Source organism: Eubalaena glacialis, chromosome 2, assembly GCF_028564815.1.
Source record: "Eubalaena glacialis isolate mEubGla1 chromosome 2, mEubGla1.1.hap2.+ XY, whole genome shotgun sequence".
Taxonomy (NCBI): Eukaryota; Metazoa; Chordata; class Mammalia; order Artiodactyla; family Balaenidae; genus Eubalaena; species Eubalaena glacialis.
The window spans coordinates 121,529,563-121,546,054 of NC_083717.1; the positions used below are offsets into that span (position 1 = coordinate 121,529,563).

Genomic DNA, 16,492 nt, shown 5'->3' on the forward strand with positions numbered 1-16,492 from the left:
TCCTACATGCCCATCCTCTCTGAAGCCTGATTCTCCTTTTCTTTTAGTTCTGTGATCTCTCCTGTCAAAACGTTCCTCTTTTGCTTAAGTTATATGGAGCCAGTTTCTGTTGCTTCCAACCAATCATCTCTTATTGATAGAATTGCTTTGTTACATCTCCTGAATTACCAGTTATTGTTAAACTCCTTTATTAGTATGTAACTTTTCACGTTTACATCTTATCCCCCAATTAGATAATATGTAGCTGGAAGGAACCACTAAGTTTTGGGGTGGTTGGTTACACAGCATTTCCTCAGGCTTGAGGTCCAGGATCTAGGTGATGAGATCTGGGCCCTTGTGCCTGAGCTTGGTGCCAAGATGGGATGAGACTTGAAGGTCTTATGGGGAGGGGATGAGTGTGGGAAGGATGTGGATTGTTATGACCAGACTGTGACAGATTTTATTTTCTAAAGATGACCATGTGTATGTGTTTATCACATTCTACATGCTCTTCTTGCAATGTAACTGATATTTCTTCCACCCAGAGGTGGAGTCTATGTTCTCACCCCTTGATTCTGGCCAAGGGCTTGTGACTTTCAAGACTAGGTCATGAAAATGATGTAGCTTCTACCTGGAGCTCTCTCTCAAAGTTGCCATTTTGTAAGGAATCCCAAGCCACAAGGAACAGTCATATGTATGTGGTACAGGCAATTGCTCTAGCTAGTCTCAGCTAACAGTCAATGTCAACAGCTAGACATGTGACAATTCTAGCTCCTAGCCTTCAAGTCCCTCACCAGACATTGTGGAGCAGATAGGAGCCTTCCTCACTGCTGAATTTCTTACTCACAGAAACCATGAGAGATAATAAATGATCATTGTGGTCTGAAGCCACAAAGTTTTGGAAGTGATTTGTTATGCAGTAATAGAAACTATTACATTATGTAAAAACTTGAAGTTTTTGTGTTTAAAATTTTTCAGTGAAGGAGACATCTGAAAGCTGTTAGCTTCAACCCTGGAGAAACAAAGACATATTGCAATTTTTGGAATTTATTGTGAAATGGGATTTTTAATGAATTGTGCCAATCTTTTCCTTAGATTTTTTCTAAATATATATATTGCTTTCTGTGGAGAAAAATTTTAAATTAAAATCAGTATTTAGTCATAAAAATGAATGACGTACTGATGTGTATTACCAATGGATGAACTTTGAAAACATTACGCTAAGTGGAAGAAGCCAGACACAAAAGGCAACATTATGTGATTCTGTTTACATGAAATGTCCAGAATAGGCAAATCTAGAGACAGAAAGTGAATTAGTGGTTTCTAGGGAGAAAGGGAAGGGGAGAATGGGGAGTGACTACTAATAGGTATGGCATTTCTTTTTGGGGTGATGAAAATATCCTGGAATTAGATATGGTGATAGTTGCACAACCTTGTGAATATACTAAAAAGATAGAAGCTGTACACTGAGTTGTACACTTCAAAAGAGTGAATTCTATAGTATGCAGATTATATCTCAATAACAAATTAAGATTATTAAAAAGTTTCCTTTGATCAACCATAAGTGAGATAGATCAACAAATCTGGCTATACTGTCTATATGTGAAGATCAATTTTGACAAAGTCACTGACAAATTTGCAAAAATTAAGACCTGGAACAGAAATTGTAATGTTATAATTCATTTCTATGACAGACCAATATGTAAGTATATGTTTTTCCTTTGTATTTAAAATAAAAGTATATAAATATAATTGCAATTATTAATCTGTTGCCTTTTCCTGTCTTTTACTGTTTTATCTATCTATCTATCTATCTATCTATCTATCTATCTATCTATCTATTTACTGGCCTTGTTAGACATATGAGCATGGGAAGTCAATAAAAGAAAATTATTACTCTTTCCATTTTTTCTGGCTATTATTTTTCATATCATGATTAATACTGAAATTATTTTTTTGTTATAGAGAAGGGTTTAAAAATGATATGCTTCAGTTGTCAAATGTGTAAAGTATGCCATTGGTGTTAGATACTGTTATTGAGAGTCTAAGAAAAAATCAAGGTCTAAACTGGTATGGCAATGAAGGGAATGCAAAGGAAGGAGATAGATAGGTAGATAGATATAGATATAGATAGATAGATAGATACATAGGTAAATAGATACTCTATGAATAAAACAGTTCTGTACAGTTAGGGGGCAAGGAAGAGGGAGATGTCAAGTACGAAATGTATTTCCAGCCTGATAATAACTGGCAATTCTTGGGAGTGTGGTTTATAAATATAGGTACCCAATGCCTAGAAATGCCTCTGAACATAGAGGTTCCTCAATACATATTTTTTGTTTGACTGAATGATCTTGTATAGCAGCGGTCCCCAACCTTTTTGGCACCAGGGACCGGTTACATGGAAGACAATTTTTCCACGGACGCGATGGGTGGGTGATGGTTTCGGATGATTCAAGCGCATTACATTTATTGTGCCCTTTATTTCTATGATTATTACATTGTAATATATAATGAAATAATTATACAACTCACTGTAATGCTGACAGGAGGCGGAGCTCAGGCGGTAATGCGGAAGCCGCTGTAAATACAGATGAAGCTATGCACGGTCACCTGCCGCTCACCTCCTGTTGTGCGGCCCGGTTCCTAACAGGCCAAGGACTGGTACTGGGGGGTTGGGGATCCCTGTTGTATAGGACACATCTTAATTGTCTCACTTACTGTCCATCCATCTTTTTACTCCAGCTATTACTGTGGCAACCAACTGCTTGCCCATGTCACCTGACAGTACCTACTCACAGGCACAGCTCCTATCTTTTTCGCCTCTTGCCCAGGGGCTTCTTTGCTGCAGCCTTGTGGGACACCTATCGTTTTCTGACCCTTGTGTAAAACTGGAAGAGTGAGGGAATTAACACTCAAGGGGCAACTTTTGACAATTGGGGGTGAGGGCAAGTGGATAAATATCCCAACTCTTGAATCACATTCTGTATGGCTCCACAGAAGGTGCCCAGGGGGACAATGTTCCAGTTGCTCAGGGTGGTAACCAGCTCCACATCACACCCTTGGATGGCTTTCCTTCTTTCCCATTTCACTCTTCCCAGTCCCCCACTTTTGTCCCTTGTGATTGCTCTCCGCAATAAACTACCTGCATCTCATTCTTTTTTCAGGCTGATTTTTGGGGGAAAGCCCACCCTAAGACAGATTCCTACGTATAATGTGGTATAGTGGAATTAGCACTGGACAAGGACCCAGGAAACCTGGGTTCCAGACCTAGCTCTGTCACTAACCTCAAACAAAGAGATGGACGCTTTTATTACTATTTTCAGATGCACATGTATTGACAGGAAAAGCTCTCCAAGCCATCTGTTAACTGAGAAAAAACCAAAAAGCAAGTCAAGAAATATGCTTGCAGCATGGTCTGAAGTACACAGAAAGAGCAGGCGTGTGTACATATATAGGTTAACAAATTTGTACAAAATGGCGGAGTAGCAATCGAAGCTTACTATATATTCTTGTATGGCTTGAATCGTTTACAAGGAGACTGTATTTTGTGTAACTGAAAAGAAAAAAAAAGAAATAAAAAGAAAGTCCACCTCCAAGGCGTTGAATCATGCTTATGAAAGTGGAGAGCATAAGTCAAGGCGCTCCACGAACACAAGGTGAGAAAGCGGAGCTGTGTTCAGGTGTGTGCGCTAGGGGGCAGCCGAGCGAGGACAAAGGCCTGACGGGCGAGAAATCGGACCTGCGGGAGGGAGGGCGGCTGAGTCTTTGCGGTCGCCAGGGGGCAGATGTGTAGGGCAACCTAAACCTAGAACTATCCACTCTTCCCCTGGCAGGACGTTGCAGAAGTCATAAATTCCATCCCTCTGCTGCAGCCGAGACAGATCCGAGGGTTTTCAGAGTCGAGGGGATCCCCCTTCCACTCCCCACCGAGGGAAGCTTGGCGCTCTGAGCAGCCTGCAAGCTCGTTCATACCACATTTACGCTCAACAACTCTTTTCTCCGCCCGCACCCCCTGGCCCCCACCGGCAGAGGGGAAATTGAGTCACTGGAAGGCAAGGCCAGAGTCGCCAGGGGAATGTGCGCCAACGCCAGCCTTCAGGGCCTTCCAGATGCTGGGAGGACGGGGAGGGACCTCCAGGAAAATACACAAAGTGGGGTGAGAGGGGGGAGCGGCAGGCTGGGCAGGAGCTGAGCCAGACACATGGAGAAACGCTGCCCAGGATCAAAGGAAATATGACATTTGAAAAGAATGTGCACGTCTGCTTGTGCTGCGGAGGCGGGCAGGGCGGGGGTGGCGTGTGTGGGATCAGGGGCTGGAGCGGGGTCGAGGTCTCTACCCCTGCCCTTCTCGCCTCCGCTTCCCACGTTCCTCTGCCCGCCTCTTAGGTGGAGGCTGGCCGGACGTTTCAGGATGTTCCTCGCTCTCCCTCCCCGTGGGTCTCTCCTTCCTTTATTTCCGAGATGAAGCTGGAAGGGAAATGTAACCTGAGGAGACCAACCGGAGGGGAAAAAAAAGAAAAGAAAAGGAAAAAAAAAAAATCAAACCAGGCCGCCTCCCCTCTTGGCCTCGGAACATTCTTCCCTCCCCGCCCGCCTGGCTTCTTCTCCCCGCCCCTCCGGCGTCTGGGCCCTGGGCTCGCCGCCGGCGCAGCTCCGCACGTCACTGGGGTCCCCCGGGGCTGGGGGGGTCCCCAGGGCGGGCCAGAGGAAGGACGGGAGGGAAGGGAGGGAAGGGAGGGAAGGGAGGGGAGCCGCACCGGCCGCAGCGGAGCTCGGGCCGGCCGGGCCGGGCCAGCCCTCCCCTCTTTCCCGGCCCCGCCGAGCCTGTTTTTCATTAGAGTAACGGGCGCGGTCCCACCCCGGCTGCGGAGTGTTTGTAAACGTCTGACCCGAGGGCCGTCGCTTAACCCTTTAGATGCGGGGCTGGGGCGCCGCTGGGGGCGCGGCCCTGAGCCGGAGGGATTTAGATTAAAGATAGCTGCGGCTTGTTAGACAGGTTTGTAGCCTACGGTCTGCTAGGGGGAATGGTACCCGCCTCCCACCTCCCACCTCCCGCCCCCCACCCCAGTCCGGCGTCCAAGTAACTAATCTCGATCTAAATCCCTCTCACACGACAGGGCCCCACCATGCCTGCCCTTCCTAGAAACTCCAGTCCGAGTCTTCCTTCCTCCTCCCGCCCAGGTGACAGGTGTCCAACCCTGGGGCCCACAAGGTCGCTGGGCTGCGGGGCTCTGGTAAACCTGGTCAGGATTATCAGGAGAGCTGGAGCGGGTTGCCATCGGACCCGAGATTCATTCCAGCCTACGGTTCTAGGGAGGAGGGAGCCGACTTCCCTAAGGGGCTAATTAATGGCCCCTCTGGGCGGCTGAGACTAGGGCAGCGGTAAAGTCCGGCCTGGATCCTCGCCCATCAGGATCCGTGGACCTTTGAACAGTGACCCAAGACCACTAAATGTTCTTCATTTTGGGGGGAGGGGGAGAGATGACCGGTGGAGGGCCGGATTCGGCAGGTCAAAGGCTTCCAGAAGGCCTAGGCAGAGCGGCCTTAGGCTAGGGTCTTCAAAGGAATGGCCTTCTCCTCTTCAGAGCAGCCTGGAGCCATGCTGCACCCCAGAGCCTGGCTGGCCTTAGGCTTGGAGGAAAAGGGGAGGAGAGGTGGTCCTTCCTTGCTAGTTGCTGGCTGCACAGTTCTTCAGAAAGTGTCTTCCATGGGCCGTCTACACTGTGGGCCCAGGATGTGTCCCCTTTAAGGCGCTCGGACCCGGAGCCCCTGAACTTAGACTAAGTTGGGGATTGTGGTGGTAGTGCTCCGTGCGGGGAAATGATTGTCACAACTGCGGGCCAATAGGCATCATTATGGTCCTACCACGCTTGAGAGACCGTTTTCCAATTCAGTTTTGTTCTTTTTTTTTTTTTTTTTTTTTTGAGGGGGAGGGACTGGAGAGAGGAGAGAGAGAGAGAGAGAGAGAGAGGGAGGGGGGAAGGGAGGGAGGGAGGGAGGGGGGGGGACAAGGGGCGCGTGGTTTTCCCATCTCATCCCTGGAGGAGGGGCTGGAGCATCCCGGGCAGCCAATCAGAGACAGGCTGGGGGGGCACTTTGAAGAAGTTTGGGGAAAAAAGTTTGGAAAAGTTTCTATAATAACGAGGGGGCGTCCGGAGGGAGGCGGCAGCGGCGGAGGAGGGGGCGTCTCAGAGAAGGGAGGGAGGGAGCCACGGGTCAAGATACTGCAGCCTCCTGAGATCCCCCCTCCCACCCAGACCGGGACCTGGGGGCTCTGGCCGGATCCATGGGGGCAGCAAGCTGCGAGGATGAGGAGCTGGAATTTAAGCTGGTGTTCGGGGAGGAAAAGGAGGCCCCCCCGCTGGGCGCGGGGGGGTCGGGGGAAGGTCAGTGCGGGGCTGGGAAGGGGTCTTGGGGTCCGTGAGGGAAGGGCGCAGGGATCTTGAGTCTGGGGACTTTCGGGCAGAGAGCCTGGGGTGAGAGATGAGGGGCTCAGAGGTTGAGGGGAGGTGCAGGGCTCGGGGGTCTGCGGAGGTGAGGCTGGGGACCCGGCACCACTTTCTCCTTTTTAGGTCGTGACTGGGGTGGGGGTGGGGGGGTGCCGTTGGCCGCGCGCCGCCTCTCGGCTGGGCTGTCACTGGGATGCGGGGCGGGAGGGAACAGCGGTCCCGAGAGCCCCGGGCGCTGCCAGGGAAAGGGGAGATTGGGCTCCGGAGCTTGCCCCTTGGGGACCGAGCCCTGGGCCCGCAGACGGGACGCCGGGGGCTGGGGGCGCTCTCAGGCCCAGCCGGGGCGCCCCTCCCCCTCCCCCGTCTGGCCGCAATGAGAGGCAGATGGCGGGGATTGAGCCGGGGGCGGCGGCCGCCGCTCGCACGGAATACGCGCAGCCCGCGCCACCCCCTCCCTCGCCCGGCCGGCGCGCGGCACCCCCTCCGCTGCACCCCCGCCCCCAGATTGGGGGGAGTGAGGGAGGAGCCACCTTCCCTTGTCATCACAGCCCTGGAGCCCCCCTTCCCCTGGCCACCGTTGCGATGGCAACTGGGGCTCCTGCCAGCGCCGTTTGGGGGTTTGGGAACCGCTGCTAATTGGGTTCATGTGTGAGTCGCCCCCAGCTCAGCCCAATGCTTCCTTAAACACGCCTCCGGGCCCAGCTCCAGCCCCTCTCGACCCGCCTCCCTTACCTTGAGACCCGCCCCGTCTGGTACCCCAGGTCCCAGGGCCAGGAGCTCAGAGTGTGAGGTTCTCTGAATAGGAAAAGACCTGACACGTCTGGCTCCATCTCCTCCACCTTCCCAAGGCCAACTTTGCTTTTGTCTTTGTGGCTCTGAAGGGCATCTCAGAGACCTCTCTTTGCTGAGGAGGGGGTAGCATACCAGACTTGGGAGGCTGCCCGTTCAAGGAACCTAGACATCTCACCTGCTTCTCTCTCTCCCCATCTCCTGTGACATCCCTCTCTCTGTCTCCTTCCCTTCCCATTTTGACAGAACTGGACTCAGAGGACACCCCACCATGCTGCCGTCTGGGCCTGGGGGATCCCCCTCCCTATGGCGCTGCCCCTATTGGCATTCCCCGGCCTCCACCCCCTCGGCCTGGCATGCACTCCCCACCACCCCGCCCGGCCCCCTCACCTGGCACTTGGGAGAGCCAGCCAGCCCGGTCAGTGAGGCTGGGGGGGCCGGGAGGGGGCTCCGGGGGGGCTGGGGGAGGCCGTGTTCTTGAGTGTCCCAGCATCCGCATCACCTCTATCTCTCCCACTCCTGACCCGCCAGCTGCGCTGGAGGACAACCCAGATGCCTGGGGGGAAGGCTCCCCCAGGGATTACCCCCCACCAGAAGGCTTTGGAGGCTACCGAGAGGCAGGGGGCCAGGGCGGGGGCCCCTTCTTCAGCCCGAGCCCTGGCAGCAGCAGCCTGTCTTCCTGGAGCTTCTTCTCAGATGCCTCCGACGAGGCAGCCTTGTATGCAGCCTGTGACGAGGTGGAGTCTGAGCTAAATGAGGCGGCCTCCCGCTTTGGCCTGGGCTCCCCACTGCCCTCACCCCGGGCCTCCCCTAGGCCGTGGACCCCCGATGACCCCTGGAGCCTGTATGGTCCGAGCCCTGGAGGCCGGGGTCCAGAGGATAGCTGGCTACTCCTCAGCGCTCCTGGGCCCACCCCAGCTTCCCCACGACCTGCCTCTCCATGTGGCAAGCGGCGCTATTCCAGCTCGGGAACCCCATCTTCGGCCTCCCCAGCTCTGTCCCGCCGAGGCAGCCTAGGGGAGGAGGGGCCTGAGCCACCTCCACCACCCCCATTGCCTCTGGTCCGGGACCCTGGCTCCCCTGGCCCCTTTGACTATGCGGGGGCCCCACCAGCCGAGAGCATCCCCCAGAAGACCCGGAGGACTTCCAGTGAGCAGGCGGTGGCCCTGCCTCGGTCTGAGGAGCCTGCCCCGTGCAATGGGAAGCTGCCTTCAGGAGTAGAGGAGGCCGGGGCTCCTCCCGGGGGTCCTCGGAAGGAGGTGGCCGGCATGGACTACCTGGCGGTGCCTTCCCCACTGGCTTGGTCCAAGGCCCGGATTGGGGGACACAGCCCCATCTTCAGGTGAGGGTCGTGTCTGACACCACTGCTGTCTCCAGTCATCTCACCCAGGGAGCGGGAGGGTCAAGGGATGAGTTTGAAAAAAGGTCCTAGTTCTGTGTCCTTGGCATTTCAAAAGAGAATCTGCTACCAGCTTGGCTGCTGGCAAACTACTCAGTTTTAGGGAGAATTTTAAAAACGCACCCCCTTTGGACAGATGATTTGCAAAAGGACAGTCACTCCCTGTGGATCAATTAGAAAAAGCCCCCCCAGCCCCAGAAGGACCATGTGGGTAAAGGAGGAATTCCTCTAGGGTGTCCTCCACCCCCAGCTCTGTGCTGGAACATGGGCTGGATTTCAGCCCTACAATGGGCAGCAGGAAGTCTCCCTTCTCTAACTGAATTTCTAGGGCCTGACTTGTGGCTTAAAAGTATACCTGCTAAATTTGAATAAAGTAGCATGTGTTTGCAAGTCAAAGAATTCATATTAAACCAAGCAGTTCTTGCTGTTTTTCTACACCTTTCACCCTCAAAGAACCTTGTCCATTTCAATAATCCTAAACCTTGGATGTCAGATCAAGCTGGCTCCATCCAGAAAAGTTTCCCTTAGTTGTTTCCAGACATTGCCAAGTATCACCTGGGGGCAGTTACCGGTTGAGACTCCCTGGCCTAGGGTATCTGGGTGCTCACTACAGGAAAGTTGCAGATCCGTAACCCCCAGCTCTCTGGAACCCACCTGCCCAGCCCCAGCTAGTGGAAAGGGCGCTGGCCTGGGAACGGATGTGCTCAGTCCCAGCTCTGTCAGTTGCTGGCTTGCTTAGCCCTCTACGTTCTACCCTCAGTTTCTTTATTTGGGGTTAACAAAGTAACAAAGGGGTTGATTTCTGAGATCTTTTCTGGTCTGAAGTTGTGCTTCTTTTTTTTTTTTTAATGTGGGATCTTAGTTCCCCGACCAGGGATCAAACCCATGACCCCTGCAGTGGGCCTAACCACTGGGCCACCAGGGAAGTCCCTGAAGTTGTGCTTCTTTACTTGACTCTTCCTATCCAGGCCTGGGGGTTAAACTGGGCTTGGGGTTCCTCTGTATCCAGACCCTGTGTTCAGAGCTGGGAAGAAGGGAGTCTCAGTCCTGGTGCCCATTTACAAACCCTCATCTCAAGGGGCTCTGAGGGGTCTGTCCCCCATCTCCCCTGCTTCTGCACTTGTGGACTGTTTTACTTCGGCTATAATTTTCTTTCTCCCATACCCACCGCTGCTTCCTCCCTCACATCCTGGGGAGCTGGGACCCAGGGCTGCCCTGACTGGGGTGTGAGGCTGCGGGTGATCAGTGCTCTTCTCTCTGTCTCTGTCCAGGACCTCTGCCCTCCCCCCGCTGGACTGGCCTCTGCCCAGCCAGTACGAGCAGCTAGAGCTGAGGATCGAGGTGCAGCCCAGAGCCCACCACCGGGCCCACTATGAGACAGAGGGCAGCCGGGGAGCTGTCAAAGCTGCCCCTGGTGGTCACCCCATTGTCAAGGTAAGGGGCAGAAGCCAGGCCTGGTAGCCTCTCTCCTCTCCAGTCCCAGGTCCCTGCACATGGGCTCCAGCTGTGCAGACCCATGGCACTGCCCTTTCCCACACTCCCTCTCAGCAATGACCCTGCAGGCGGCCTGGGGGAGGGACTGGTGTTGGGGGAGGAAGGGTGCACTTCAAGGACCCGGATGTACTTTCTACTCCTCTGTCCCTCCACCCCCCGCTCCACTCATCCCATGGGACACCAGCCTTATGTCTACTCTGGAAAATGGTGGCCTGCCAGATGTGGGGGAGGGGTCAGGCTGAGGCCAAAGTTCACTGGGAGTTAGGTTGTCTCTGTTGAGTTGGGCCAGTCTCCCTTGGAAGATTTTCCCCTTTGCCCAGCCCAGTTTGGGCCTCATTCCAAGAATAACACTGTGAACTCCAGGCCACGTTTTCGCCACAACTGGTGGAGAAACTAGTGCCCAATCCCCCCTGGAAATCCCTTCCAGGATATCCTTTATCTTTCACTCCTCTCCAGGGGTGGACTGAAAACTTAGGGATGGATGAAGGATGGGACAGTGGGGATTTCAATTGGGTGGCCTTTGCCTCCCTCTGCCAGCTCCTAGGCTACAGTGAGAAGCCACTGACCCTACAGATGTTCATCGGCACTGCAGATGAGAGGAACCTGCGACCTCACGCCTTCTATCAGGTGCACCGTATCACGGGCAAGATGGTGGCCACGGCCAGCTATGAAGCTGTAGTCAGTGGTACCAAGGTGTTGGAGATGACCCTGCTTCCTGAGAACAACATGGCAGCCAAGTAGGTTCCCACTCCACTTCCCTTTATTCTTCGGGCTTGAGGACTAGCCTTTTCCATGGGGTCTAAGCTAGGTCCACTCTTCCTCTCCCCAGAAGAGTTAGACATCATCCCTAGGAGGTGTCAGGTGTTCTCACCATCTAGAAGAGGACTTTGGGGCTGGGGAGCATTCTGGAGAGGCCACCTCTGGGTTCAGATAGCCCCCCCATAGTCTCCCAGAGAAGGTCATTTAGGGCTTCGGATGGAGGGTGATTCTGGCATCAGCTGGGAGGGCTTGCCTTCCATTCTTTGGCTTCAGCATTGACTGTGCCGGAATCCTGAAGCTTCGGAATTCAGACATTGAGCTGCGGAAGGGTGAGACGGACATCGGGCGCAAGAACACACGCGTGCGGCTGGTATTCAGGGTACACGTGCCCCAAGGCAGCGGGAAGGTCATCTCGGTGCAGACAGCATCGGTGCCCATCGAGTGCTGTGAGCAAAGAAGCCCTGTAGCATCTCTCTGTCTCTGGCTAACTGCTTGTCTGTGTGTCTGTCTGCCCATCTCCTCTGCAGAATGTGCGGTGCCCTGCTGGTCCTGGGGACCCCTGTAAAGGACCCAGCCCTTATTTCTATCATGGATGGGCTGGGGGAAGTGTTCTACTTTGCCCCTGCTGCAGATTGTGCCTCTGGGTTGGACCAGAGCAACCCTGTCCTCCATCTGCCCCTGGGTATCCCCCATGTATTTGTTTGCGTAGCTCTTAGGCCTACCCTGTTCATCTCTCTCTTTCTGCCCAGGAGTGGTTCCTTACATGGTCTGTGTGACCCCAGGGAGACCATTGTTTTTCTTGTGTGTCTGCTTCTGAGGAGGGCTCCTCCGGGGCCCTGTGACAGTTATTCTAGGGAGGGTTGGGGCACAGGAGGCTGTCCTCTCCATACCAGCCAGCCAGGCCTTTCCTGCACTGCTCTGCAGCCCAGCGCTCAGCTCAGGAGCTGCCCCAGGTGGAGGCCTACAGCCCCAGTGCCTGCTCCGTGACGGGAGGGGAGGAACTAGTGCTGACCGGCTCCAACTTCCTGCCAGACTCCAAGGTGGTGTTCATCGAGAGGGGCCCTGGTGAGTATCTATGGGGAGCGGTGGGAGGGCAGGCAGGAAGAGCTTGGAACAGGAGGGTGAATGATCTCTGGCGCTGTCTCTAAACTAGCAAGTTGAGCCTCAATTTCCTTATCTGTAAAATGGGGCAGATAGACTGCCCGTCCTGTTATACTGTCTCCTTCCCATGCGTACTCTAGGCATCTGAAACGCTCAGGATGGCAAATAAATGTAAGAAATACACATTCTTTTATTGAGGAGTCAGCTTTGAGCTAATTTACCCCCATGTGGCTGGGGAAGATGAGAAGGGAAGAGGTGACTTATACCCTCACAGCTGGACCCTGAGCCCCTCCTGAGTTATGGGGCTGGCAGCACAGCTCTGATTACAGGAGGCTGTGAGGTGCCCCAGAATAGAGCTGCCGGGGTGGAGAAGGGAAGACTGAGGGGCCCAGGTATACTCACCAACCTGAGACCTCTGCTCTCCCCAACCCTGCCCACCCAAAGCCCCAGCCCCATCCTCGAGTTTAGCGCCCTAGGACCATATCAGAGCAGAGTCAGAGGTTCTGGGTCATGAAACTTGGGGTCTCATAGCCTCCCTTCAAACTGAGACCCTTTCCGACCCTTGAACTTCTTTCCAGCTCTGTCATGGGAGGGGATGTTTAGAGTTGGGTGAGAGGGCTCAAGAGTTGTTTCGGGTCCCTGGACTGGCCCTGCCATTTCTCTTGGCCTCAGCTTGTGACTCTAGATCTTGGAGACAGTTGTAAACCCTGCCTGTGCTGTTCAGTTGGAGTAAACACGCAGCAGGCTCCTCTGCGAGCTAGGCCTTGTCAGGACCTTCTGAGTCTGGCCTTGGCTCCAGCAGGAGGGGAAATGGCAGAGGCCTGGGCACGGGGCAAGGGGTAGGGGCCGTGCGGCTGGGCTGGAGCCCCCTGTTCTTCCTGCACAGATGGAAAGCTGCAATGGGAGGAGGAGGCCGCAGTGAACCGGTCGCAGAGCAATGAGGTACCCGTGTTACTAGGGTCCCCCCTGGGGGTGGGGGCGGGGTGGGAGAAGTCAGGAAATTCTCAGCCGGCTCCCTTGCGCGTGAGAGTGGACTCCAGAAGCTACCTGTTCTTTTCTAGAGGAGGCAACCTGGCCACTCTGGAAGCAGGGACACCTCTAGGGAATGGACTTTGCTCCTTTGTAAATGGAAAAAGCCAGGAGGTGGAGTTAGGGCACTGGGAAGGGCTGGGCTGAGCTTAGATCCCTGAGGGCTCCCTGCCTCATCCTCTGCTCTCCCCCAGGTGACGCTGACCCTGACCATCCCTGAGTACAGCAACAAGCGGGTGTCCCGGCCAGTCCAGGTCTACTTTTACGTCTCCAACGGGCGGAGGAAGCGCAGTCCTACCCAGAGTTTCAAGTTCCTGCCTGGTGCGCTCTGGAACAGCCCATGGTGGGGGGATGCTGATGTGGGGACCGATGCAGGGGCACAGGGATGCAGTGCCCCATGGTGAGGGATCAAGGGAGGGATGAGACCTAGGGATGAAGAGATGGTTGGAGAGTGTGCGGCGGGGAGACTGCCAGCCCTCTCACCAGCGTGTCCTCCTCCTTCCCATCCGCCCAGTGATCTTCAAGGAGGAGCCTCTACCAGACGCATCTCTCCGGGGCTTCCCTTCAGCATCGGGCCCCCATTTTGGCTCTGACATGGACTTCTCACCACCCAGGCCCCCCTACCCCTCCTATCCCCATGAAGACCCTGCTTATGAAACTCCTTACCTGTCAGAAGGCTTCAGCTATGGCACGCCCCCTCTGTACCCCCAGACGGGGCCCCCACCATCCTACAGACCTGGCCCGCGGATGTTCCCTGAGACTGGGGGTACCACAGGTTGTGCCCGCCCACCTCCAGTCTCATTCCTTCCCCGGCCCTTCCCTAGTGACCCCTATGGAGGACGGGGCTCCCCCTTTCCCCTGGGGCTGCCGTTCCCTCCTCCAGCCCCCTTCCGGCCTCCACTGCCTTCATCCCCACCACTTGAAGGCCCCTTCACTCCCCAGAGCAGTGTTCACCCCCCACCTGCTGAGGGATACAATGAGGTAGGGCCAAGCTATGGCCCTGGGGAGGGGGCTCCGGAGCAGGAGAAATCCAGGGGTGGCTACGGCAGCGGCTTCCGAGACAGTGTCCCTATCCAGGGTATCACGCTGGAGGAAGGTGGGTGTGGGACCAGGGGCTGCGAGTGTGAGTGTGTGCAAGAGATTGCTCTGCATGCTTGCTGAGGGCTGGAGCTTGGCTTCCCAGAGGTTGGGCCTCCGTGGTCCCTCAGGGCCAGTTGGAGGGCCTAAGGAGGCCAGTGCTTGGTGCGTGTGGCCAGTTGAATCCAGTTGAATTCTGAAGGGGGCACGGAGTACCTGCCTAACCTTTCTCCTGCCTCGGCCCTTGGCCCCAGATCACAAAATCTCAGGGCTAGAAGTACTTGCAAGATCATTCAATCTAGCTCCCTCAATTTGCAGATTCAGGCAGTGAATTTCAGAGAGGGGCAGTGGCTTGCTGGTGTCCCAGTCAAGCACGTTTTCCCTTGCCTCAGCTTCCCCCTAAACCTGGTGACAGTGGTCTGGATTGGTGATGAGGAGCCTTCCTATTTCGCCTCTCTTTCCTCCCACTGGCTACACCCACCTCCGGCCCTGCTGACAGCGATTGCCCTGACGCTGCAGGCCAAGCCAGCAGGAAGGGGCTGCACGGGGGCCTGAGAACCCACGTGGATGGAGTTCAGCAAGATTTGATTGAGAGCAGGTGTCAGGACACAGTGGGGAAACTGAAGCCCAGTGGTAGAGAAGCCAGTGCAGGAGGAGCCTGGAGGCATCCTAGACGGAGGCCTGCCTGGAATGGATTGGGGGTCTCTGGAAAAGGAGGCGACCTGCCCCTTGCCCAGTCTCTCAACTGCCCCTCCTTTACAGTGAGTGAGATCATTGGCCGAGACCTGAGTGGCTTCCCTGCACCTCCTGGAGAAGAGCCTCCCGCCTGAACCATCGCCTGGCCCCCGCTCCCCCCTGCCCTGCCCACTTTCCCTTCATCCTGGGATGGCGGTTCCAGAGGCTTGGGGGCCAATCTGGTTCCTCTTTCCCCAGTTTCTTGCCTCCTCTCCCCTGCCCTCCCTTCCCTCCCCTGGCTGAGGTGTGGCCCCCGGGGCCTGGTGCTGCCTTGGAGGGCTGGGGGCGGGAGAGTGTGGAGGACCGGGATGGGGGTGGACCCTGGGTGGGGACTGGGAGTGAGGACTGGAGGACTGCCGGAGTGAAGGCCGTGTCTAGACTGTGTACAGACCACGGTGCTGGGAGGCTGGGACAGGGTGATGGGTAATAAACTGCTCGCTGACTAGTGTTTCAGGCTCCAAAACTCTTTGGAGAGAGAGATGGGGCAGCTTACTCTAGCCCTGGCCAGAGGAGGCTTAGAACCTGGAAAGGGATGGGATGTGGCTGGGAAGATTGCATCCCAAAGAGTATCAGTGCAAGGGAGTGGGGAGGGTTTGGAGGGTCCCAGAGGCTCCCTAACTGGGGTGAGGTCGGGAGCCAGGGTTTGTAGACCTCTCCTCCCTGGGGATTCAGATTCCTTTAGGAGCTTTGGGAAAATCTGTGTATTTTCAAGTTACTTTCTCTTGCCACCACCGAGATGATTCTGATTCATGGCCAAGGTCAGGAAACACCAGTCTAGTCCCTCTCCCTCATTTACGAAGGAGGACTCTATGGCTCAGAGAGGGAAAGGGGCTTGCCCTATGTCACACAGCTAATCAATAGCAGGTTGAACGCTGCACTCCTGGGCTCCTGCCCCCAGCCCACCCTCAGATATCCTAACCCATGGAGGTCAGGCCCCTGAAGCTTATCTCCCTGGAGCAGGGTAGGAGATGAGGGAGGGCTGGCATGGGTCCATCCACACTCTGGAATCGCCAACCTTTGGGGTCTGTGAAGACATTCTGGAAAGATCTATGTTTCAGAGGTAGACTGCAAGAAGCCAAGCAGCTCCCCAGATGCCCTGACATTGCCTGAGCTCCGGCCTTTCCCACAGGTATACCCACATATCACCACTGACAGGCCCGGCCTGGAAACCTGGTTTGCCCCATGTCTTGACAGCCTAGGGGACCAAGTCCCCAGTGGGTTGGGGAGAGCCTGGCATACAGCAGGCACTGAGTACCACTGGCCCAGCTGCAGGGGGCCATACCCCAAAGATATTCCGGGTGTTAGTACTCGGGAGACTTGCCTCACCTCAAGGCTGGTATGTCCAGTGCATCTAGACAGGCCTGGCAAGTGCCCATGTGTTCCGCTGTGGGTGTGACAGAAGCTGGCTCTGGAATGGAGGACAGGAGAACCAGGATGACCCCTGGTCTTGTCACTGCTGCTTTGCAATGAATTTCCTTTATCTTCCTGAACACAAACTGCTGCGAACCAGACTGATATCAGGTGATTGGCTCACTGGGCCATGGCTGCTTCTCAAAGGTACCCTCCAGCAGGACTAGAGTCATCACCCACAGCAGGAGGGACCCAGGGCACACGTGTCCTGGCCAGCACCCTTCAGCTCCCCCTCCAAAATCTCTGACAGGCGGCGAGTCAGCCTCTG

The 16,492-nt window shown here is 55.1% G+C and overlaps 1 protein-coding gene across 1 annotated transcript; it reads left to right on the forward strand.

Annotated features, from left to right (window-relative positions):
- Positions 1 to 6,166: 6,166 nt before the first annotated feature.
- On the forward strand, positions 6,167 to 15,122 carry NFATC4 (nuclear factor of activated T cells 4). Its single transcript, XM_061180723.1, has 10 exons — positions 6,167 to 6,368; positions 7,467 to 8,562; positions 9,891 to 10,053; positions 10,651 to 10,850; positions 11,146 to 11,318; positions 11,797 to 11,937; positions 12,860 to 12,915; positions 13,197 to 13,323; positions 13,517 to 14,098; positions 14,842 to 15,122. The coding sequence occupies exons 1-10, from the start codon at positions 6,269 to 6,271 to the stop codon at positions 14,907 to 14,909; spliced, it is 2,706 nt and encodes a 901-aa protein (XP_061036706.1). The 5' UTR covers positions 6,167 to 6,268; the 3' UTR covers positions 14,910 to 15,122.
- The last annotated feature ends 1,370 nt before the right edge of the window (positions 15,123 to 16,492 follow it).

Coding starts and splice junctions, on each gene's coding strand:
- NFATC4 (XM_061180723.1), top strand. CDS start 6,269: ATGGGGGCAGCAAGCTGCGAGGATGAGGAGCTGGAATTTAAGCTGGTG. Junction 11,319..11,796: donor ATCGGTGCCCATCGAGTGCT/GTGAGCAAAGAA, acceptor ACTGCTCTGCAG/CCCAGCGCTCAGCTCAGGAG. Junction 11,938..12,859: donor GTTCATCGAGAGGGGCCCTG/GTGAGTATCTAT, acceptor CTTCCTGCACAG/ATGGAAAGCTGCAATGGGAG.